The sequence below is a fragment of the Balaenoptera ricei genome, chromosome 20 (assembly GCF_028023285.1).
Source record: "Balaenoptera ricei isolate mBalRic1 chromosome 20, mBalRic1.hap2, whole genome shotgun sequence".
Taxonomy (NCBI): Eukaryota; Metazoa; Chordata; class Mammalia; order Artiodactyla; family Balaenopteridae; genus Balaenoptera; species Balaenoptera ricei.
The window spans coordinates 22523317-22548570 of record NC_082658.1 but is presented as its reverse complement, the minus strand read 5'-3'; the positions used below and the strand labels follow the sequence as shown (position 1 = coordinate 22548570).

Sequence of the window (25254 nt, the reverse complement as noted above, 5' to 3'; positions counted from 1 at the left end):
ATTATTATACTCAAGCAAGTTTTTTTAAAAGCAGTAAATTAAATGATATTTAACGTTTTTAAAGCCTTCTTTTAGGGCTACGTTTAAAGATTTTTGGAAAAGTCATTCCTTTGGCATGTGGGACTAGTGCTCTTTTTCCTCTCACACTGTCCAGGAATTTTTCCAGCACATGTCATAGGGAGAACACTATCAGAATTCAGTCCGACTGAGTAATCTCAACAAGTAGGAGTGGAATTGATATATGCCTTATTTATTAAATGGTTATTATCTTCTCCACTAAAAATAGCAAATGGTATATAGTACTCAGACTGGATATTTATTTTTTTATGAATAATTATATGTTCAGAGATGTATATTAATAAATTATACTTACAATAAAAATTTACTCCCAAAACACATTAAAATATGCTTTATTGTGATGTGGTAGTTTAGGTAGTAGCGGGGAGGAGCTTCATAGCCGACATGGTGTTAGATAGAAGTGGGACAAAAAGAGAGGGATTTTATTTCTGTTACCAAATCATTTGGGGATAAATTTAAAGTTTTAAAAGAAAGTCCTAAAATGATTGGCATCAAAATAGATAGTGTAGTAACCCCAAGTGCCCTATCACCTTAGGAATGCTCACCAAGTAAGTGTATATTAGTTATATGTCTGGCTGGCTGGCTATCTTGTTGAGCTGTTGAGCTATCTTGTTCTTAGGGGGAAATGGCGTTGCTTCTAACACACAGAAAGAGTCTCTGCTGAATTAAAATCTTTCTCTGCAGCAATATCTATTGAGAGGTGCTGCCTGTTTTGCTACAGCATGCAACTCAAAAGTGGCTGGAAATATGCAGCTTTGGGAGTCTACAGATCATTGCAGGAGCTAAAGGTCTAGTCATTTTTTTTTCTAACAAAGGTAATCTGCAGCAGCTGGTAACCGAGGAAGTCTCTGCACAGGTTTGTGCCAAGAATATGCCCTTGTGAAGGGTTATTGTGAGTATAGGATTAAGGTCCTTTTGTTTTGTAATAGGGTAAATTTGTTGCGAACCGGCAAGATGGGAAATGAGATACAAAGATGTGATAATGCATTATGCTTTTGGTAAACTTCTGAAGCTTAGCTTTGTTCCTTAGATGATATAGGTGTTTCAGTTTCAATCAGGAAATGTTTAAAACACATCAAAATCCAGCATTTGTAAAGTATTTCATAATCTTTGTTATAAAGTTTTATTTTCCCTTCTTTACTTCAGCCAACCAGATATCTTTCAGGGAAATTTCTGGTCAAGAATAAAACACTGTTCTAAGAAAATTTTTAAAGAATTGCCAGACAACATGATTATCTGAATTAAAGGAAAGTAGAAAGTATTAATATTTTACCCTCATTACAAAAAACTTTTAGAACTTATATTTTAAGTTATTGCTTTATGAGATTTTTAGGTCCCAGCTCTAATTATAACCTCTATATACTTAAAGATAAAATATTTAGAAAACAAATAAAACTTAATCTAAAACCATAGCCCAGTCTAGGATTCCACCATAGATCCAAGAATTGGTTGATGTGATTTAGGATATATGGTCCTTTATGATCTTTATCATAGAAAGAAGATGAGAAATCAGATGGGAGAGTGATTATAAGCTATACAAAAGTTAAAATGCCTGCACCATAGACTTAAAATATGTTGTCATTGTTGCAGCTGGAAGTAAAACTACCCATCAGCCATTAGTTGGTCTTTGTTCTACCTGACTGATTAAAATTCTGTCTGTATAGTTGTCAGGTTGACCGAGCAGGTTTTAAAAATTAATGTTAAGTTTTCAAATTCCAGTTGCTGATGTTTCCTTTGCATATCTAGGGATTTAGAAGTATATGTATAAGTGGATTTTGTCATGTTGCATATCTGTTTAGATCTGTGGACTCCACTAGTTCCAAACTGTAACTCCGTAAGACTGCTGATTTGACATTTAGCAGTGACCATATGTGGACTGCACTATAAATAATGTGCTTCTTGGAGCTGAATGGTGTAGCATTACTATATGGCTTTTCTCTCTAGTCTTCATTGTGTCATCTGTAGTGAGCTATAGATTTTTTTGTTTTGGGAATTTTTACAACTTGTTTGCATGGGTTCACCTAGTAGCACTTGGTTTTTGCTTATAGAGTCTTTAATACACAATCAGCAAAGCTTACAATCCACTCAAGAGACTTGCCATTTTTGTCACTGTTGAAAATGAGCTAAATGGTGTAAATTGAATGTGGCTGTCAACTAAAAGAAAATTCGGTGTGGAATTAGTATTCATCTAGTCACTGACATAATTGTAGTATAGTTTTCTCTTGAGACATGATATTCTATTTTCTGCTATTAAAAACGTGGAATCAGCCCCACACGGTGAAGTAAATTTTAATCTGTATTTTGGCAGGCTCCCATTATACAGATTGGTGGTGCTGTTGCCAAAATGATCATTGTTACTCTGGTGGTGTACAGCTTCATGGAGCAAAGTTCCTGGGAAAGTTTTCTACTTGGTATTTAATTAATAAAAATGTCGAGGAATGGATGAAACAATAATGAGTTGGTTTTTTGTTTTTGTTTTTGGGCTGATATTGTGTTTTCAGCATATTGGTAGTTGTTTATAATACACATTTCTTGCTATCAATGATGTTCCCATTTAAAAATTATGTTCTTTCTCACACATATAATACAGAGGAACAAAGGGTTAAAATATGGCACTTTAATTTACATTTAAGTTTAGAAATACAAAAAAATGTAAAGGCCAATTTAGGTAATCTAGGTGAAAAAAGTTTGAGTTTTTAGGTCAGCTTTATAGTTTAACCAAAATTAAGAAAAACTTCATGCCTAACCAAAGAAAATGCTGCACTGCCACCATTTTTGGAGTCTCAAGCACAGAGACTAACAAATAGGTTGTGGGAGGAATTCTCTGGCGGTCCAGTGATTAGGACTCTGCACTTTCACTGCCGAGGGCCTGGGTTCAATCCCTGGTCGGGGAACTAAGATCCCACAGGCTGCGCCACACGGCCTGAAACAAAAAAACAAATAGGTTGCGGGAGCTCTATGAATCATGTGGAAAACCAGCTTTTTGCCTACTTCCCTTGGGCAAAGTTCAGTTGCTTTATTAATTGTATATTTCCCTACATTTCTTCCATGTGCATTTAAATTATAAACAGCCTGTCACTGTACATGCCCCTTTGTTAGTCACAAACCAGGCTGTGTTAAAAAAGAAAAAATAAAATCTATTATTTACTTTTGCTTCTATGAGATTATAACTAAATTGCAAATTATATATTTTATTTAAAAATAAAAAACTGAAAGTTTTTTTAGTCACTATTATAGTGACCAAAATAGTAAATTGTTACTATTTCAGAAGTTAAATAGTACTCATTGCCCATGTTATGTCTAGATTACCTGTTTGGGCTACAAATTATTTACTGCAGTTTACTGTTATAAATAACATTCACGGGAATAACTGGCAACCTAACCAGAGAGAGTAGATTAATGATTTTCACAGGCTGGCCATTGAATCCCTTGCTCTTTCACAGTGAAAGTTCAATGAACATTTTGATCACTTCAGATTAGACAAGTCTGCTTTGTTCTACTTTGTTATAAGGTATTTTGGTGTGCCTTTCTTGTGTTACCCATCATCCTTAAGCCTGTTGGAGTTCTGACTAGTGTTTATAAAACTTTTTTTCTTTTTTTGGTAAGAAAAGGGACCATAATGAATACTAGTCGTTTCTGCAGAGTCACAGAACTGCCTTTTTTCCTCCAAAAGCAGATAGGCTGAAATGATAGGAAAGGTTTAGATTTTCTGTATTAGTCATTCACTTAATCTAGGAGGTTGGAGAGGGGAAGACTTTCTGGGAGATACGCCTATTATTTTTTTTGCGTTTGTTATAACTGCAAGGACACAGAGTGGCATGTTAATAATTTTAATATAACCCCTGACAGTTCATTCCCTGTGCATACTTGGGGAAGTAGATTTAATTAAAGAACAGTTTTCACCTAAAGTTTTAGAAGAGAAATGCCACTGCCATTTTGTATCAATAGTTTTTTTGAGAAGGTGACAGCCATCTTGAGTGGTTTTGTAAAAGTGGTGCTAATGTGTATAACCCTAAATTTTTCTTTTTCCTCCTTCTCCCTTTAACATTTGCTTTTCCTTTCACTGTTGTCAGTCACAACACGCTGCTCTTGAATCTCTCAGCTGGTCTTGACTCGTAAATTTACTTATGCTTTCACTCTTCTTTAATAAATACATTAATTGCAAGCAGTGAATTGAAAACAAGACAAAAAAAAAAAAAAACGACCGTTAGTGATTGGACAGTTTCTTACTTTGTGTTACATTTAACTGTTCTTTTGACAGCCCAGTTTTTAAAGCCAGGTTCGTATGGAAATGCTTTCACTCCACTTGCACTGCTTTTGGAAATAGCATACTGCTTCATCTGTCTGTTTATTTTAGTGCATTCATAATATAACACAGTCAGCATAATGTCTCATCTCCACTTAGCCAAAAGATTGAGTTTTCTTAAATTAAAAAAAGGGACAACAATTTTTGTCAGCATGGTTTAATACCGTAAATCTGTGCCAAGTATAGTTACAAAATTAGTCTGTTAAAAAATTAAACAATACTTCAGTCAGCTACATAATCTTAGAGTCATTCTGCTATCCTTGTCCTTCCCATAGTTAATTCAGTTGTAGGAGTTACAATGTAAAACAATGATTTTATGTACAGGTAAGTTTATTTCCACAGTAGTATTATAAAGGCCTCTTTATCTTCCTTTTCTGCTAACATTACTTGTATTAAGACTTACAAAAAATTTTTTTAACAATAAAGTTATGTATAAATAGTTAGGCATTCTGTACTGGGATTACACATAGCCGTAGCATTTTCTCATTCTCTCAGTTGCTAGCAAAAAATAATCTCTAGTGACCTTTTGTGCACAGTAATGATTTTGTACATATACGTTTAAAACAATTGCATGTTTTGTTTTAGAAACAGACTTCTCATTATCATTTGCCACATTTTTGTTTTTTTTTTTTAAGTATCCTGATCTTTGTTCCTCTGATCAGTGAAATTCAGCCCAGTTTTCCAGTTGGCATCCTGTCATAAACTCATAGAAGGAAGTTGACCTTTTTTTAAATTTTTAAACAGAGCATTGGGGAGGCTTAATCTTCCTTTTGTAACTTACTATCAGAGAATATAATAGTGAAATAATTTTTTTCTTTCCTTTGTAACTCCGAAGAGCATTTTACCGTTGAATATGGAGCTGGAAGATAAAAAGCAATTTAATATGAGATTTGATTCTAATTCAGAGACTAATTGGTTTAGTTGACTTCATAATTTGATTTCAGGAAATATGAGATTATTTTCAAATGGTGATACCCAATTAATATTATAAATTACATTTTAATGCATACAGAACACTTCGTGTTTAAAATTTTTAAATGTTTTCTTTTGGATGAGTAGCATCATTTTATCTGATACAGTTAATGGTTATTTTGGCTTTGTCTCTGTACTTCGCAGTATTTGTAAAAAGCAAAGAATTGGACAAAGGTCTGCAGAGTTTTCTAAGATCTTGAACCCTTACACAAAAGCTGACATTTAATTGTTGTTTCTGGTGTCTTTTCATGTGGTTTACATTGAAAGATCTTTTCCACTGTGCTCCTAGGAAGATGAGACATTATGTATATTGGTTTTTTTCCCCTACATGCACTAATGGTTCTTTACTGTTAACTTACTGCTAGGCCTGTTTCATTCTAACATTTTAGTATTTTTGTTAGATTACATGTTGAAATGCATCACTCAGTCTGTGCTTGAGCTCATTTTATTTTTCTGTTTAATCAATTTAATTTCTTATTTTACTAACCTCACTTTTTTCAGTTTAATATTGGCTGCATGCTAATTAAATATTTATATTTTTATATATATATTAAAAAAACCAATCAAGTCTAGCCTGGATTTTGCTCTGATTGTGTTTTCATTTCTAGTGGTGGGGCAGTCTTACACTTACAACTTACTTTGTATCATGAAAGCCTGACACATAAGCAGAATAACTAAACACAATGTAGATTTTCTTTAAAAAACTTATAAAGTGGTGCTGTCTAGGTGGTGGATATGATTGTATAAGTACCTTGATTTTATGCTTTTTAATGTTAGTGTTAAACTTCATAAGTGTATTCTTCCCCTTTTCCCCTTCCCTTTTTTCTCCTTTTAAAAGTGTTATGTACAAAAGTTGCCCAGCACACCATCAGAAAGGACCCTTACCCTCTATGTTCTTCCCATATAAAATACTAGCCAGTATTTCTTTTTACATTAATGCCCCCTTTATTGGGCACATTTACCCCATTATTAGCACCTTTTTGCATGCATATATGTAGAATTATCTCTTGTTCATCACCTGTTTAAATATCACTAGGAAGGGAAGAATATATTATTGGAATATTTTTGGTTTGTCTCTCTGTTCTGTCTGTCAGGATAATATTGGACATCGCTTACTCCAGAAACATGGGTGGAAGCTGGGCCAGGGATTGGGAAAATCTCTTCAGGGTAAGTTTTTTAAATATACCAAAAAAAAAAAAAAAAAGAAAGAAAAAGAAAATGTTTCTGATGGCAGATCTTATGCCTGAGTATATTTGTTGTCTTTCTTTAAAAAGTGTTTGGGTTTTCCCACTTGCCTTTTACTCCCTAGAATAGTCTATTTTTCCTATGACTATATTTTAAATCACTATTAAGCTAATAATTTGCAAGAGTAAGCTGCTGTGTCACGAATACTTTCAGATCAGACATACTGTGTGTGGCTCAACCTGTTTTAAGTTTCTTTTGGTGGAGGTGATGGGTGGGTGAAGTAAATGAAGTACATAGTATTGGAGTGTGCTTTCTTTGTATTATTTAGTGATGTTGTATTGTGGCTTCAGTATTATAAAGAAAACCATTCAACAGCAGAGTTTAATTTTTGCCCTCCCAAATTCTCCCTGAAGCTGGTGATTGCCCTGGTTCTTTTTCTGTAATCAGAATCCATGTAGTAGTAAAGAGAAAAATTAACCTATATGAAACATAAGATGGAAGCAGAGGCTTCTTAGGGTTCTCTGAGAGGCCATTTCTCAAGTTTAGATCAGTCTCTGGGAAATGTATGGCTTAAAGTTTCCATTGCATTTATTTTTTCTTTTAACTATACTAATCATTTGGATAACAAAATACTAACATTTCTGCTTCTGAGTTCTTGCTAGTTGGAAACCAACCAACCAACTCCATTCACTTTTTAGCTCCCTCATATTCAAGGGCTACTGTTTGTTCTTTGCAGATGTGAACACTACCTCAGAAATGATGGAAATCATTGCACTTCTGCTTCTGGTCATGGAGGGTCTTGTTGTATAAAGGGATCTTTGGGGAGAGGGGCGCTACTATTGACTAATTCTTTGAATTTGGGAAATGAATTTCCACAATTTGAATGGGAAGTCTGATCAGTTCAAATGTGTATATTAAGGGACACAAGAGGACAGGGCATGAAGCAGGATGTTTCAGTCTTTAAAACCTTTGCTTTTTATATTTTACATCCACAAATTCTATTCAGTGGTAACACAAAGGAAATGCTCAAAAAATATATTTCAAATTAATATTTATTACTAAACATTCACCTATTCTTTTGGGCAGATAGAAAGATTTGATCACCCTTAAACTTGTTTTCCAGTGACACAAGAACTTATTGCACACAATATAAAGAATACTCTACAGTTGAGAGCAATTAGTATGGCATAGACCATAGATGTTCTAAGAGTCCAGAAGAGAGAAAGGGTAATCAGGACTAAAGTAGAAATGACTTCTTGATAGGATTAGTCCCGGTGGTTTGCATAGTTAGGTGTTGGGTTGAATTGAATGGAGGCGATAGTTCAGAATAAGGTCTGAAGATTGGATTTGATCTTTCCCTACTATTTGAAACCTCTCTTCCTATTCAGAGATTCCCAGGAGCATTGCTGATTGTTACTCTCTTTGTTCAGGCACACAAGGGAGTAGAACTGGGGGGCATTTCATAGGGGCTAGCAAATCTGTTTGAATCCTAGAATTTTTCATTGTAAGCATCAGAGACTTTAAGGTACAACTAGAACCTGCAGAGGGAAAGAGAGTGAGAGACATACAGACAGTGAGTTTAATAAAGGTGAGGTAAATGGATACTCACCTATTTTTGGGTGATGGAAAATTATTATTATTACTTCATTTTAAGAACAGTTTTGAATTCGGTTCTCTTTAAACTTTGAGCTCCTTGAAAAGAGAAATTAAGTTTTATCCATATTTCACCTGCATCTCTATGGTGATAGGCATGTAATAAGCACTTAATAACTCATAAATCCATTATTTATTTAAAATAACAGGGAAATTTGAAGCCCATCTTTTTTTTTTTTCCTTTTTAATTGTGGCAAAACCCACATAACATAAAATTGCCATCTTAACCATTTTTAAGTGTACAGTTCAGTAGTGTTTACTAAATTCACATTGTTGTGCAAAAGCCCATCTGCCTTGAATGGCTAGTACAGTCTTTACCCTTCAAAAAGAATGGGACCTTATTCTATTGCCAGTATTAAGGGGTGACTTTAATTGTCTTGTAAATGGCTCTTTTCTTTTTTAGTGTCACATTCAACATTGTGCAGGCATTGTGCTGGTTTCTCTTACATAGCTCTTTCTGTAATACCCACATGATTTGACCTAGAATATAGCCACATTTATGGTATATTGAGGTAATTCATGACTGATTTTTTTCATTGTACCAAACCTTTTCTATAAATAACCACTGAAGAAAGCCCTGTTGCTCCACTGAAAATCATGCCTCCTTGCTATTGTATAGACCAGTCACTGCAAATAATTTCTAGGCTCATGGCTTTGTAAGTTCTTTGCATTTACTCGTTTATTGTCAACCTTTAGTTCCTTTTATTTGATTTTAAGGCTCTAACATTTTTAACATGCAGCCATCCACTAAATTTAAACCTGATCTTTTTAGGATTTTTTTGTTAACGTTTAAAAATTATTTCAACCCATGCAAGACTTTCACAAAGAGTGCCAGTCCCTGGGGCTACAGTGTATATAACTTGTCAGTGGATAGGTTGGAGAATAGGGTATGCCAACTCTGAAGCAAAATTATCTGTGGTACGATAGAAAATTAAACTTTGTAAAGTGGGTTTAATTTTGTAGTTGAATTTCCCTTATTATTCACTTTTTGTTCTCCCCTAGTATTTATTAAAATATTTCAAAAGTTAAAAAAAAATAGGAACTTTTGTGTGTGGCTGGTAAGTGATTATTAGTGTTAAAAAAATAAAAGACCTGTAGAAAAGATATGTTGACAAGATGTCTGAAGGAAACAACATAAAGAAAGGCCTGTTGATGAGAAATGTTATAGACAATTTTTTATTATAGAAGCAGAGGATGTGTTTAATTTGGAATAAAGCAACAGCAAATGATAGTTGTATTTTGTGGCTGTTGAGCTGGATTTGGTTCTTGAAATTGTTTTATAACCTTCCGGCAGCTTTGAAATGGAATGGACTGTAGCTCAGAATCTTTATTTTGCTATGAAATAGGTAAGTAGGTGTAGCCCGGAAGTGGTGCCTGAACTTCCTTTGTTATATTTTCTAAGCCGTTTGACGATTTGGCTGATTTTTTGGTCACAAAGAAAAGTTCAGCACCTGAGAAAAATGAATGAGATGTGGTATTATTTCATATTTCACGCTGTCTAGAGGGTTCAGTCAGTCACAGACAACCAACATTTACTGAGCTAATAATGTATTCTGGTTATACCAGTTGTAAATAGCATAAGCCATGGGCATAGTAGATAAGACATCATTCCTGCTCTTCAGGCTTATTTTCCAGTCCCCCAAGTCTTGCTTTTTAAACTTACTGTACACCTTTGAAGGTTTTTTAAGGCCAGGGGCCATGTTTTATATTTTTTAGTATGTGATCAATTGCATATTTAATTGACAAAGTGCTTCAAGTTCCTTGAGAGTAGGGATTCTCTTTTATTTTTGTTTAAAAGTACTTGGTGTAGGGTATGAGGCAGTGTGAGCAGCATTTGGAAACATAAGATTTAGGTTAGAGTTTGGCTCTGCCACTTACTTTAAGGGACAAGTTGCCATAACTGAATTATTTTTCTCAGCAATAAATGGGGATTAAAATCTCTGCCTCTATTCTCACAGAGTGATTATGAGGATAAAGTAAATTAACCTAAGTGAAGTCACTTTATACAAACTGTAAAACACTATATAAATGCTACTTGTTATTAACACCTCTGATGTATAGTGTATATTTAGATATTTTAACTGAATTTGAGATAATCCATCTTTAGGTCATCAAAAACCTAAATATAATAAAAATCATAAATAGAGAAGCCTCTATCTTGCTACTCTCTATTTCCCAGAATTCGTAACAGTAGTAGCTTAATATGATATGCTAGATATCTGACTCCCAGATCTGTGCTTTTAATGCTGTATATGTTTTAGGGTCCTAAGCCCCTAATTTTGGTGTTTGTTTCAGTAATTCTGAGCTCTTAGTTAGAACATCTAAAAGAGCGTCAGTCACTGAGCAATGGTGTTGGGACAACTGGATAGCAACCCAGAAAAAAGGAGTTGGATCCCCACTGTCATACCTTACCCAAAAGTATATTCCAGATGAATAAAATATTTAAATGTAAAAAATGAAATCATTAAGATGAACAATGGGATAATTATTATTTTAAAAATAATCTTAGAATGAGGAAAACTTTTCTAAGTTCAACTCCAAACCCAGAAGACATTTAAAAAAGGATAAATTTGACTGTATTTCATCATAAATAAAGTAAAAAAACAGAACAACAAGAAAAAAACAAACTGGGAGAAGTATCTGTAATATTTCATTACAGACAAAGGACAGATTTCCTTATGTATTTATCATCAGTTTGTAAAAGACTTATAACCTAAATAGAAAGGGAGAAACGATATGAGCACTGTTTACAGAAAAGTAATGCAAATGACCTTTAGGTGTTTGAAAATATTCTCAATCCTTTTCATATTAGAGATAATGCATATTAAACTATGAGATATCATTTTTCACTTGTTGGCTTGGAAAAGGCTTAAAAGAAAGATTAGCCTGGTCAGATTTTGGAGAAAAGGTTCTTACATTATAGCCAGTGAAACTATAAACTGATAAAACCACTGTGGAGGACAATTTGAATTACTTAAAGATTAAAATACATGTATCCTTAGATCCAGTAATTCTGTTTCTATCTATCTATCTTTAACTTATTCATGAAATGCACAAAATAATGTATGATTGAAGTTATTAATTATATCACTGCGATAGATTGGAAATAGTCTACCATATTTCCTTGATTCTAAGACAGTTTTTCATATTTTAATAAAGGTAAAATCAGATACACCTTATTAATGGCATTATAGTTATAATTGGCAGCTTTTTAAATTTCTTTCTTAGTGGCACATAAAGCTGTTTTACAGTTAATGGCATTTAAATTTTTTTAATTAATTAATTTAATTTATTTATTTTTGGCTGCATTGGGTCTTCACTGCTGCGCGCGGGCTTTCTCTAATTGTGGCAAGTGGGGGGCTATTCTTTGTTGCGGTGCGCAGGCTTCTCATCGCGGTGGCTTCTCTTGTTGCAGAGCATGGGCTCTAGGCACATGGGCTTCAGTAGTTGTGGTGCGTGGGCTCAGTAGTTGTGGCTCGTGGGCTCTAGAACACAGGCTCAGTAGTTGTGGCACATGGGTCCAGTTGCTCAGCAGCATGTGGGATCTTCCCAGACCAGGGCTCGAACCCATGTCCCCTGCACTGGTAGGTGGATTCTTAACGACTGCGCCACCAGGGGAGCCCTAATGGCATTTTAGATTTGAAGAAATAGGATACTAAAATGGGTGAAGGGAAACCATGCAGCTTTAAAAGGATTGAGTTAGTTTCGTATGTACTCAATATGTATAGAACAATTTCCAAGATACATTAAGTAAAGAAGCAAGGTGCAGAACAGTGTGTATTATAGTAAACTACCACTTGTGTTAAATGATATATATCATATACATATATATGTGGGCAGATAGATATATACCTCCTGCTTAAAAATCACTAGTTTGTTCCTGAAAATCAGACCTTCTGTATGAAAACCCTACTTGGGAACCTATTTACCATTATTTTAAATGGGTTACACGTCAACCCAACCCTTAACCAATTTATAAAACATAGCTGGCTGTTTATGAATTTTTTTAAAAATTAAGGTATAAAATACTTAAACATTTCTTCCTGATTACCAAATAATTACTATGGTTGTTAACAGTTGCTTTCTATGTAGTAACATGTCCGTACCTTTTGTTGATACTTAAGCAGCTTTCCCAAAGTCCTACAAGTTGTATGTGGATGTATCTCCAGATTTCTCACTTGTCTTTTCCTTAAAAATGTTGAATTAGATTTTTGAGATTGAAAGATAAAAATTTTACTGTATGAAACCATTGGCTGGAAAATGTTGTGTCAAGAAAGATGAACTGAGGCATTTCACTGTGAAATATTAAAAGGGTACATTCTGTGGGGTATGCCTATATATTTATTTTTTATTTGCTTGACTATGCAGAAAAAAATCTTTAAGGCAGACTGTGAAGGGAAAGTGGGCTGCTTTTTACTGTATTCTTTTAAAATTTGATATGATATACTTGTATTACTATTAAAAATATAGAAAATAATTATTTTGAAAAAGACTTAGAATAGGCAGAATCAAAGCAGAGTAGAGTTGGTTTCTTTGATTTTATGCACATGTCCCTCCTCCCACTCTAGTTTCAGTTAGCGAACAAATGGTTAATATAGTTGGGTAAACCCTGCATTAGCTAAGCCCCAACAGTGCTTCTGCTACATTTTATGACTGAAGAAAAACTAGATTTGAATGCAATACAATAGAAATATGTGGTGTTACAATTTAGACTTTATTGTTAAATTAGAATGTTGATCTTTAAAACCTAACTTCCTAAGAAAAGTCATTCTTTGGCTGAGGAGAAAATAGCTTTCCTTTAATATTATGATGACATAGATAAATTTTCTGGATAGGGTCTTTGTAAAAGCTGAGTTGTCCTTCTACCTTAGTTTCCCTTTGAAATTTGTTTTTCTTTGGGAAAAGGAAATAGCACCTAACTCTATGTATTATGTGCCAAATCTAGAATCTAAACATTCTGCATGGCCTACTTAATGAAATACATATTAGTATGCTCATTTTATAACTGAAGAAATAGTTTTGGAAAGGTCATACAGCTACTGAGTCTCTGCCATTCGAATATAAGCCTAACTTTGAAATCACTGTTTCTATTGGGTTTGCCAAAATGTTCGTTCATTTTTTTTCTGTAAGATGGCTCTAGTAGTGCTTAGTTGTCTTTAACCTCATTCGAAACAATTTTGTTAGATTGTATTGTGACAGCTGTCATATCAGCGTGCATTTAAAAACTTATCAAAATTGGTGAATGTTTGTGTATCCGTTTTAATATTGAAGATGGGAAAAAAGCGACATTTTTGGCATATTATGCTTTATTATTTCAAGAAAAGTAGAAATGCAACTGAAAGACAAAAAAAGATCTGTGCAGTGTATGGAGAAGGTGCTGTGACTGATCAAACGTGTCAGAAGTGGTTTGCGAAGCTTTGTGCTGGAGATTTCTCGCTGGACGATGCTCCACGGTTGAGTAGACCAGTTGAAGTTGATACCGATCAAATCGAGACATTAATTGAGAACAGTCAACATTATACCATGCCGGAGATAGCCAACATACTCAAAATATCCACATCAAGCATTGAAAATCATTTGCAGCAGCTTGGTTATGTTAATAGCTTTGATGTTTGGGTTCCACATAAGTTAAGCGAAAAAAACGTTATTGACCATATTTCCACATGCGATTCTCCACTGAAACGTAACGAAAATGTACCGTTTTTAAAACATTGTGACAGGCGACGAAAAGTGGATACTGTACAATAATGTGGAATGGAAGAGATCGTGGGGCAAGGGAAATGAACCACCACGAACCACACCAAAGGCCGGTCTTCATCCAGAGAAGGTGATGTTGTGTATATGGTGGGATTGGAAGGGAGTCCTCTGTTATGAGCTCTTTCTGCAAAACCACACAATTAATTCCAGCAACTACTGCTCCCAGTTAAACCAACTGAAAGCAGCACTCAACGAAAAGTGTCCAGCATTGGTCAACAGAAGACTCATAATCTTCCATCAGGATAACACAAGACCGCGTGTTTCTTTCATGACCAGGCAAAAACTGTTACAGCTTGGCTGGGAAGTTCTGATTCACCCGCCGTATTCACCAGACATAGCACCTTCGGATTTCCATTTATTTTGGTCTTTACAAAATTCTCTTAATGGAAAAAATTTGATTTCCCTGGCAAACTGTAAAAGACACCTGGAACGGTTCTTTGCTCAAAAAGATAAAAAGTTTTGGGAAGGGCTTCCCTGGTGGTGCACTGGTTGGGAATCCGCCTGCCTGTGCGGGGGACACGGGTTCGGGCCCTGGTCTGGGGAGATCCCACGTGCTGTGGAGCGGCTGGGCCCGTGTGCCGCAGCTACTGAGCCTGCGCTCTGGAGCCCGTGAGCCACAACTGCTGAAGCCCGCAAGCCTAGAGCCCGTGCACCGCAACGAGGAGTGGCCCCCCGCTCGCCACAGCTAGAGAGAGCCCGTGCGCAGTGGTGGAGACCCAATGCAGCCAAAAATTTTTAAAAAATTAATTAATTTAAAAAAAAAGTTTTGGGAAGATGGAATTATGAAGTTGCCTGGAAAATGGCAGAAGGTAGTGGAACAAAAGGGTGAATACGTTGTTCAATATAGTTCTTGGTGAAAATGAAAAATTTGTCTTTTATTTTTACTTTAACAGCCAAGGAACTTTTTGGCCAACCCAATACATTTATATCTTTTCCCTTCTCAGAAAAAGCTGATAACTGAAAATAAGAGTAGGTTTGAGGGGGACAGCAGACATGTAGTTCCCCCAAATCAAAAGAGTATGGATTGTCAGAAAGGCTTAGTTATACTTGTTGCTGGTCTAGCTGAAGGAACCTGTAGCTATAATGGCCTCTGTTCCCTGCCAACTAAATGAGCTATGCAGTCTTTATACATTGCCAAAGGTAAGCATAATTTTAATAATTTTAATAATTCATGTATCAAATTTAGTAAGATACAGATTCTATACAACCTCTGACTATCTTAATGGAATTAATTGTTAATATAAACAAAAGAGATGAACCTAGTTAGTAAACAAAATTAGTCAGAATTGTCAGTCTGTAGTAAGAAGTCTAGGTTTTAGGGCTAGACTAGAAAGGAAAAGGGATTGGAGGAGGGGAGAAGGGGAAATGGTGAATTCAGATGCCATATAGACTACTTGTTTCTCAGTATAGGGATCGTCACATTTAAAGACAGACATTAACTATATGTTAAGACGTTATTTAATCAGAAGACATTAAATATATGTTAAGTTCACAGCAAAATAACCAGAAAGGAAGTAGCAAATTTTACTAATGAAGATTTAGAACAGATGAGTATAAGAGGCTATTTTATCATTCTAGTACTTTTTTTCTGAGAAAAGAGTGAACTAGTTATAGAAGCAGTTTGCACATTATCAAGGTAGATTACTTTAAAAGAAGCAATCGCTGGTGAAGAATTACATGGAATTAGTTGCACTTTTATTAAATACTTACTATGTTCAAGAGACCATAATAAAGAATATACATGACATTATAAGATACCGCCCTTACTCTCATAGAGTTTGCCATTTATTTTAGGAGATAAGTGGAAGAAAGCTGAAGAATAAATTCTGTAAGGATGAATGACTAGGGAAGACTTCGCAATGAAGTCTTGAGGAAGGAGGAATAGGTATTACCAAAGAAAGGAGATACTGATGTATACAAAGTGATTACAGTTGGCAAAGAGTAGACCTGGCTGGCTGGAGCAGAGAATGCCCATAGGGCAGTGCATTTCATACATTTTAAAAGCAGAAGAACCTCTCAAATTACATATTTTTAAAATGTCGAACCTTAATGTATAAAAGAGAGGGTGGAAAAAAACCACAATTGTTTGTTTGAAGCAGGGTTCTAGGTCTCCAGGAGCAGTCTGGAAACCATAACTAGAAGGCAGTAATGGGAAATTAGTTCAAATAGGCACAAATCTAATATTACTGAGTGTTTATGTCCTAGGCACTTAACAGATATCTCATTTAATTCTTAAAGCAAGTCTATGAGATAATTATTGTTATTCCCATTTTGCAGAGGAAGAAACTGAGGCTTAGAGAAGTTGAGCAAATTGCTCAAGAATAAGCTACCAGTAAATGACAGTATCAAAATACAAACCTTGGTCTTTCTGACTCCAAAACCCATGCTTCTAACTACCACACTGAATGTGGAAGGCTTTAATGCTGCTCCAATTTGGAACTTTATTTTGTAAGCCAAAGGCAGTTTTTGATTAGAAGAGAGGTATAGAGTTTTATAGCAAGAAGAAATATTAAAGCTAATTTAATCTGAAATTCATTTTACAGATGAAGAAATTTAGGTTTAGGGTTCCAAAGTGCTGAAACCCAGTCCCCAATTCTCTGATTTGTGATCTGTTGTTCTTTCCATTATGGCAATGAGGACATTGGTGGTAGAAGTTAAATACTGGTCTAGCCAAAGTATGTCTGAAGATGAAGATGTAAAACCATTTAGAAAGCTGTCTAGGTATGAGTTGATAAGGGCATAGAATAGAGTGATAGCAATGGAACTGGAAAGGAAAGTATAGTTATGAAGGATGATAAAACAAATCAACTACAAAGCATAATGTACAGTCAATTCATGCATGTGTCTTACTAGCAAGCCTTTGTTCACTGGGTTTAGTGTTAATCCTTTATAATAGCTAGCATTTATTAAGTGTTTAATGAGTGCTTGCACATGTATAGTCTAATTTAAATCCTCTCTGCGGTAGGTATTCCTGCTTTACAGATGAGGAAATTGACATTCTAAGGAATACTTTGTCCAAGATCTTACAGCATAAGTGGTAGAATCATGTTGCCAAAACCTATGCTTTTAATCAGTATGCTATCTATAATGTACTTCAGTGCTGTGTGGTGGGTTACTTCTGTCTCCTGGAGGAATGTGATGGTGGTGAGAAAGTACTGCAGAATTGAAATATGCAATAGTTATTCTGGCTGAAAAAATTGGAGATAGCTTTGAATGTGATATTTTTTCTTAGGGCACTTGAAGTGGTCATATATGTTTATGATAAATATAAATTTGTATAAATTCGCTAGAAACTTGAGGCTAGGTTGAGTGGTAAGAACCTTGGCCACATTTTTTTTTTTTTTTAATTTTACTTATTTATTTATGGCTGTGTTGGGTCTTCGTTTCTGTGCGAGGGCTTTCTCTAGTTGTGGCAAGCGGGGGCCACTCTTCACCTCGGTGCGCGGGCCCCTCACCATCGCGGCCTCTTCTGTTGCAGAGCACAGGCTCCAGACGCGCAGGCTCAGCAATTGTGGCTCACGGGCCCAGTTGCTCCGCGGCATGTGGGATCTTCCCAGACCAGGGCTCGAACCCGTGTCTCCTGCATTGGCAGGCGAATTCCCAACCACTGCGCCACCAGGGAAGCCCCCCTTGGCCACATTTTTAAGGATGGTTGGTAATTGATCTCCAGGGAAAAAGAAAATACTGTAATTTCTGTCTCATACTATAATTTCCTCGTTTATTTTTTCTTATACTTTATATTTCTCTCCTGTGGCATTTTAAATATTCTACCTTGTATAATTTGTGTATATGTGTCTCTTAACTCTCATTAAACTCCTAAATGATAATAATTGCTAGGCATTTATGTGTTCTCTGTTGTTTTTCATATGTTTTTTATTCTGCACAGTTATTGAATCCTTAGAATGTGCACATCTGTAGTAAGTCTTAAAAGAGTCAAAGAATGAATAAGATATAGCCTCTGCCCTCCAGAGGCTCATGTCTAATATAGACACGAATGTAACAAATAAATGTAATGCAATGCAGTATAATATCATGATTGTGAAGTTAAAGGTACAGTGGGGGCTTAATAGAGAATTGAACAACCTAACTTAGAATTTCAACTTATTTCTTGAATGATGTAACAAGTGAGAAATCTCATATTGTGCGAATAAGGAAGCAAACAACTATATCAATATTTGCCCAACTAGTCAGTTGATACATGGAATCTCCACATTCCTCCATAAGAAACACTGGTATTTAAAAGTAGGACCAAATGTAAACGTGATAAGAACACAAAGTTAAAAGTATGTTTTCGGACTTCCCTGGTGGCACAGTGGTTGAGAGTCTGCCTGCCAATGCAGGGGACACGGGTTTGAGCCCTGGTCTGGGAAGATCCCACGTGCCGCGGAGCAACTGGGCCCGTGAGCCACAATTACTGAGCCTGCGCGTCTGGAGCCTGTGCTCCTCAACAAGAGAGGCCGCAATAGTGAGAGGCCCGTGCATGGCGATGAGGAGTGGCCCCCGCTTGCCACAACTAGAGAAAGCCCTCGCACAGAAACGAAGACCCAACACAGCCATAAATAAATAAATAAACAAATACTTAAAAAAAAAAAAAAACACCAAATAGTCATTAAAAAAAAAGTATGTTTTGTGAGAAATATATTTTAGTAAAGAAAAAAGCTAAAAATTGTTTATTAAAAATGGCTACCAAAATTTGAAGTAATGGGGTTATATATTTAGAAAAGGGAACAAAATAATATTATCTTTCATTTATAAATGTGGTTTACTAGTTTTAAATTCAGTCTTTTCTCTCTCTCTGAGTCTTTCCAAACCTGTGAAGTAGATAGCTACCAAATGAGAGTTACAGAGAAAATCTAGTGGGAGCTCAGAAGGAAGGAGCAAAGGACAGTCTCAGGAGTAGGAATTGCAAACTGATGCCTGTTGGGGCCAGGTGGTAACATACGCAATTGAAGCCCACTGAGTGTGAGACAGAAAGTAGTGTGAGTTGTGCCATGTCTAGAGAGGAAAAACTGCCACTCAGCTAGCTCATGCTCATTGTTATCATGTAAGAATATAGTCTCAGGTATTGCCAGACCTGAATTTTTTAAAAAAGAAACCAGAAATCCAGATATTTTGGTGACATTTACTAATTGATCAACGTTGGCTCAAAGTTTAAAATAATCTGAGATAAACAAAACATGTGCAAGGCCCATATTTGATCCACAGGTTACCACTTTATGACCTCATTTGAAATTTGACCTGGGTTTAAATTCAAGCTCTACAACCAGTAAGTGGTGTGACCTTGTTATAACCTCAATATACCCAAATTTTTAAAAGATTTGGGAGTTGTTTGGGGAAATTAAACATGATGGTATGTAAGTTTTATACCTGTGTCCTATCTCACTTTCCTCTCTAATACATGGAGCGGAGATAATGCCACTTAATAGATGGAGAAACTTAAGTGTTTATCCATGGTCAAACTGCTGAGGATAGTAGCTATGTTTATAAGTCTTCTGACCTCTACTCCAGTACTTTTTCCATTAGACTTATGATTCTCAAGCTTTAGTGTGTAGCAGAATCACCTTGGGTGCTTGTTAAAAATGTAGATTCCTAGGACTTCCCTGGTGGCGCAGTGGTTAAGAATCCTCCTGCCAGTGCAGGGGAGATGGGTTTGATCCCTGGTCCGGGAAGATGCCACATGCCGTGGAGCAACGAAGCCCGTGCGCCATAACTACTGAACCTGTGCTCTAGAGCCCAAGAGCCACAACTACTGAAGCCCGCATGCCCTAGAGTCTCCATTCCACAACTACTGAGCCCATGTGCTGCAGCTACTGAAGCCTGTGCGCCTAGAGCCCATGCTCCGCAACAAGAGAAGCCACCACAAATGAGAAGCCCGCGCACTGCAGCGAGGAGTAGCACCTGCTTGCTGCAACTACAGAAAGCCCGCGTGCAGCAACGAAGACCCAAAGCAGCCAAAAAAAAAAAAAAATTATATATATATATAATTTTTTTTTTTTTTTGTAAATGTGGATTCCCAACCAGCACAACTCAGCAGGTCTGGGGTGGGGTTCAGGAAGTAACATTTTAAACAGGCTCCCTAAATAATTTGCTTTGGACCATATAAATAAAATAAGCTTCTAAGAATGTTACCTTGACTGTAGTAAGTAGGGTAGACAGTTGGTTCTTTTGCTCATCCAAAATATATTAGTAATTTTTAGTCCGAATTAGTATAATGCTATTTATTTTTCTTATAGTCTTAGCCTGATTTACACTGTTTCCAACATTATTACTTATGGACTTCTTGCCCTAGGTTAATTTGCATGATTAAAATGAAATTGGTTTGTGTGGAAACTGGTTTCTTACTTTGGCAAGAAAGTGGAGTGTCCAAGAAACTTTTAAAATTAGAAGTATAGAGTGACAGTGATTTCATTGTAATTAGAGTAGTCCAATCAGGTGGAAATAGTTGAAAATATAAACTTTCACTAGTTAAACCAATATTTGATAAGTAGGAACTAAGAGGAGACAAAAATGCCCTCAAAGTTGTATGGAATCATAGACTTTAGAACTGGAAAAGAAAATTTCTGTGGATGACCTAGGATCTCTGGGCTTTTTAGCAGACTTCAGAGGAAATAAGGAGGATTTTTGAGTAATTTCAATCTACTTGACTTTCTGAATTTACTCCTACATTCCACGTGGACTTCATCTGTTACAAATTTGACATACTATGGATTAATAACTTGCTGTTCAGTACACATACATAGGTGCTATTGTCTTCCTCCAGATGACAGTTAATAATAAAATAGTAAGCATTTTAATTTATTCTGTTTTGCTTAGGCTTAATTAATTTTCTTAGACGATTTGTACTATATGTTTAATTTGGAGAAGGTCTTGCTAAAGTATGCTTCATTCTTTTGGCTTGGATTTAACATTTGTGTAACCTTGCTTTTCAAACTCAGTGGTCACTCTTTTGTTAATGGAATGATAACATGGGAAGGATTTGAGGGTAATACTTTGGTAATAATTTTCTCCATCTGTAAATAGGGTTGTTTCATTATCACCAAATTGTAGGTAGAACATTAAAATTTATCACAGCTTCTTAAGAGTGTCTTTAATTTTAAGGTACTTATTGCCAGTTTTGGAAATGAAAGAACAAATTGATTTTTTAATTTTCTGAGGCCTTAAGAAGATGACAGTGTTAAGAGTTCAACAGCATCCTAAATAGTGATTTATAGTGAAACGTTAGGATTCACAAAGCATCTTCTGTTTGTTGTTTCTTTTGATCTACATGCCAATCCTGAAAGTGAGGATAATATCTCCATTTTGCAGGAGAGGCTGCTGAGACTCATGTGCTGATTGTCAAAAGTCACACAGTGTTTAGAAATTCCCTTATTGGAGAACTGAGTTTTTGTAGCCAGCGTTTTTAGGGACTACCTAGAAAAATATAGAAAGAAAATAATTAAAGATGAGTTGAGGAGGGGGTTGATGTGTAGAGTGAAGGAAGAGCAATCTAAATGAAGCTGGAAGGTCTTTTGGGGTTATAGAGTGATCCTGGAATATTAAGAAATTCTCAGTGTAGTTAATGGAAGTACTTAACCAATAGTAAGAGGATACAACTCTAAGAAGGCATTGGATTGTTGGATTATTACAGTACCATAGGACTGGCTACTACCTACGTAACTCCCCAAAATATTTTCTACTCTTCAAACTTAAGAATTGTAGTGAACCTTAGAGACCATTAAGTCTGTCTAACTCCTTAAACATTTGGTGCCTGCTTCTTGTCTGCTAATGAGTGATGATAGATAAAAGAAATTGAACAAGATTGTAATAAATAGTAATGCAGAACTCAACTATTTCTTTATATTAGCTTATATATTTTTTGAGATATGGAGACCTATATAATATAGCATATATCTTCTGTTTGATTAAAATAATTCATTGATTACAAGACAGTTAAATCATCAGTATCTTGTGGCATCAAGTAGAAAGCGCTCTGATGACTAAATATTTATTTATACCTGAACAAGGTGAGACCCACTATGAACACGTTCATTCTCTTGAGTCAACAAATGCTTTTTAATTTGTTATATCAAATTATGTCCCAGTACTGTGTCAGTTATTCAGGATATAAACATAAGTAAAACTCAGGGCACAAAAGTGTTCCCCCATTTTTAAAAAACTAAGGACCTAAAATTGTTTTACCTTCTCCCCCTATGCCTCATATTTTAGATTATTTTACCCTGAAATTTATTTATTAAATTGGTTTTCTCATTTAAAAAATAAATTGGGGCTTCCCTGGTGGCGCAGTGGTTGAGAATCTGCCTGCCAATGCAGAGGACACGGGTTCGAGCCCTGGTCTGGGAAGATCCCACATGTCGCGGAGCTACTAGGCCCGTGAGCCATAATTACTGAGCCTGCACGTCTGGAGCCTGTGCTCCACAACAAGAGAGGCCGCGACAGTGAAAGGCCCGCGCACCGCGATGAAGAGTGGCCCCCGCTTGCCGCAACTAGAGAAAGCCCTCGCACAGAAACGAAGACCCAACACAGTCAAAAATAAATTAATTAATTAATTAAATTTTTTAAAAAAAGTAAAAAGACGTTTTAAAAATAAAAAAAATAAAAAAAAATTGATTTTATCTTACCAAATGGTTAGCATGAAGCAGGCAGTGTTCAGTGAGTTGATGTGATTTAAGCTAAATTTGGAGTGAAAGTATGATTTCCTTTAGGTGACTTTTTTTTTTTTTTTTTTTTTTTAATTTATGGTACCTCAGGCATTCCCTTTATTACCTCTCCTGAGGGCTTGAGTATCTCATGTCACCCCTGAATGAGATATCTTTTCCAGGCTTAACAATCTGATTCTAACACTTTATTTTAATTTATAATTTATTTTGCCCCTTCTCTGTCCCTGTTTATTAATATATTAGATTATATGATTAAAACTGAACTATTTTCTCCTAGAAGGCAGCTCTGATACTTTGGGAAGATGGAAGGATCTTTTGGTCACAGTTAAACTTCTGTGCTCTTAAAAAAACACCTGTGTTTGAAAATCAAAATAACCTGGTTGTTGTATAGATCATTAAACAGGCTGTGACAAGAATATAGTTAGTTTTTGTAGTGCTAGAGAATTTGGATTCTCTTTTGAGTAGGAAGCCTTTAAAAAAAAAAAAACCTTAGAAACTCGATAGGGAATAATTAATATGCTTGATGTTTCCTAAGGAAAAAATATCTAAATGATGCTGAAAGTAATCATTGTTCTTATGCTACTGAAGACTATTATTTTCAGGAGAAATTTGCAAAAGTGAAGCTTTGATTTGGAAATAAACGTACCACTTTTTACCCAGGAAGTATTTCTGAAAGTTGTATCTAATCACTGTTTTAGTAAATGAAATTATACTTAAACACACTAACATAGCTTACTATAGAGTCTTATTTTGAATAGTTTTGCAAATCAGAGAATAGTCACCATCCTAATTTTGTAGTATTCTTGATTTTCACATACGTATTTGAGTTGCATAAAGTATGAAATAGATGTAAAGATGTCAGGTGAGGTTCTTGGCTTTTATAGTTCAGTGGCCTTTTGGAAGTAGATTTTGTGACTCTCTGATGGCTTTTTTTTTTTTTAATTTTTATTGAAGTATAGTTGCTTTACAATGTTGTGTTATTTTTGATGGCATTTATATTTACTTCTGCTTTATTGGGGTCAGTCTTTAAAAACAGTTTTAAACATCTTTAAAAGAACATTAGACATTTAAAAACTTTTTGAACCATATGTGCATTGGCTCCACAAGTGTTCTTCCCGCCACCCCCCCGTGCCAGAAGTTTAAATTGGTAAGATTATTTTGCCTAATTATAGGTAATTCATGGGGTGTAGGACTTTGTTTTAATCACTGCCATATGCCCAAAGCCTTCCAAGAGTACTTGGTATATAGTAGCAATTCAGTAAGTGTTGTTGAGTGAATCTCAGTAAAGGAAAAGGCAGCTGAGGTAAATTGGGTGTTCTTACCTCTGTTGATATCCAACTAGTGTTTTAATCACTTCAGAAGCTTCTTCATTTCTAATTTATTTCTGTGGAGAAGTCACGTGTCTTCTGTTTCTGAAGTGTGCTGATTACCAGATTATGGTTGTCCTTTAATATTTTCTTCCCAGTTGTTCTATTCCTGGAGTTAGTTTGTTTAACAGTAGTGTTTGTGGGCCTCCCCTGGTGGTCCAGTGGTTAAGACTTCACCTTCCACTGCACGGGGTGCGGGTTCGATCCCTGGTGGGGGAGCTAAGATCCCACATGCCTCGCGGCCAAAAAACATAAAACAGAAGCAATATTGTAACAAATTCAATAAAGACTTTAAAAATGGTCCACATCAAAAAAAAAATCTTAAAAAAAAAATTTAAAAATAGGGCTTCCCTGGTGGCACAGTGGTTGAGAGTCTGCCTGCCAATGCAGGGGACATGGGTTCGAGCCCTGGTCTGGGAAGATCCCACATGCCGCGGAGCAACAGGGCCTGTGAGCCACAACTACTGAGCCTGCGCGTCTGGAGCCTGTGCCCCGCAACAAGAGAGGCCGCGACGGTGAAAAGGCCCGCGCACCGAAATGAAGAGTGGCCCACGCTTGCCGCAACTAGAGAAAGCCCTCGCACAGAAACGAAGACCCAACACAGCCAAAAATAAATAAATAAATAAATAAATTTTAAAAATAAAATAAAAAAATAGTGTTTGTATAAAAAAAAAAATTATTTCTTCACAGTCCAGTTCTTTGGGCCAGTTTTGTAGATTGGTATATCCTTAAGTGTTTCAAAATCAAAACTGATTAATGTGAGGGATTATTCTCAGAAACAGTGTGGCTATAAGCGATCAGTGGATTTTGGTATTTAGCTTTATTCTCTCTTCAGTTATGATAAGTCATAATACCATCACATTTTAGCAAGAGATGAATATGTGAACATTTTAGCATGTTTGTCATTGTAGAAGTAAGCCTACCTTCTAAATATAGAATGTACAATACTGTTTGGTTAACGAAACATCATTTAAAGTTTTTTCCATCTCTTTAAAACATTTTTTTTAATTAATTAACTGATTTTTTTGGGCTGCGTTGGGTCTTCATTGCTGTGCGCAGGCTTTCTCTAGTTGTCGAGAACGGGGGCTACTCTTCGTTGCAGTGCACGGGCTTCTCATTGCGGTGGCTTCTCTTGTTGCAGAGCACAGGCTCTAGGCACGTGGGCTTCAGTAGGTGTGGCTCGCAGGCTCTAGAGCGCAGGCTCAGTAGTTGTGGTGCACTGGCTTAGTTGCTCCGCGGCATGTGGGATCTTCCCGGACCAGGGCTCAAACCCGTGTCC

General features: G+C 35.9%; 1 protein-coding gene across 6 annotated transcripts in view; it reads left to right on the top strand.

Moving 5' to 3' along the window:
• Positions 1-25254, top strand: part of GPATCH8 (G-patch domain containing 8) — a 113413-nt gene that overhangs the window by 34745 nt on the left and 53414 nt on the right. For 3 of the 6 annotated variants that reach the window (XM_059906959.1, XM_059906961.1, XM_059906960.1), the window contains 2 exons: positions 4340-4357; positions 6451-6523. The exons of 1 other annotated variant lie outside the window; for it this stretch is intronic. Coding sequence is in view for 2 of the 5 variants with exons in the window: in XM_059906963.1 (XP_059762946.1) it covers positions 6451-6523 (73 nt within the window). In the remaining 3 variants the exon portion in view is untranslated. The remainder of the gene's footprint in view (positions 1-4339; positions 4358-6450; positions 6524-25254) is intronic. 2 more of the 6 variants (XM_059906963.1, XM_059906958.1) reach the window with 1 other exon arrangement.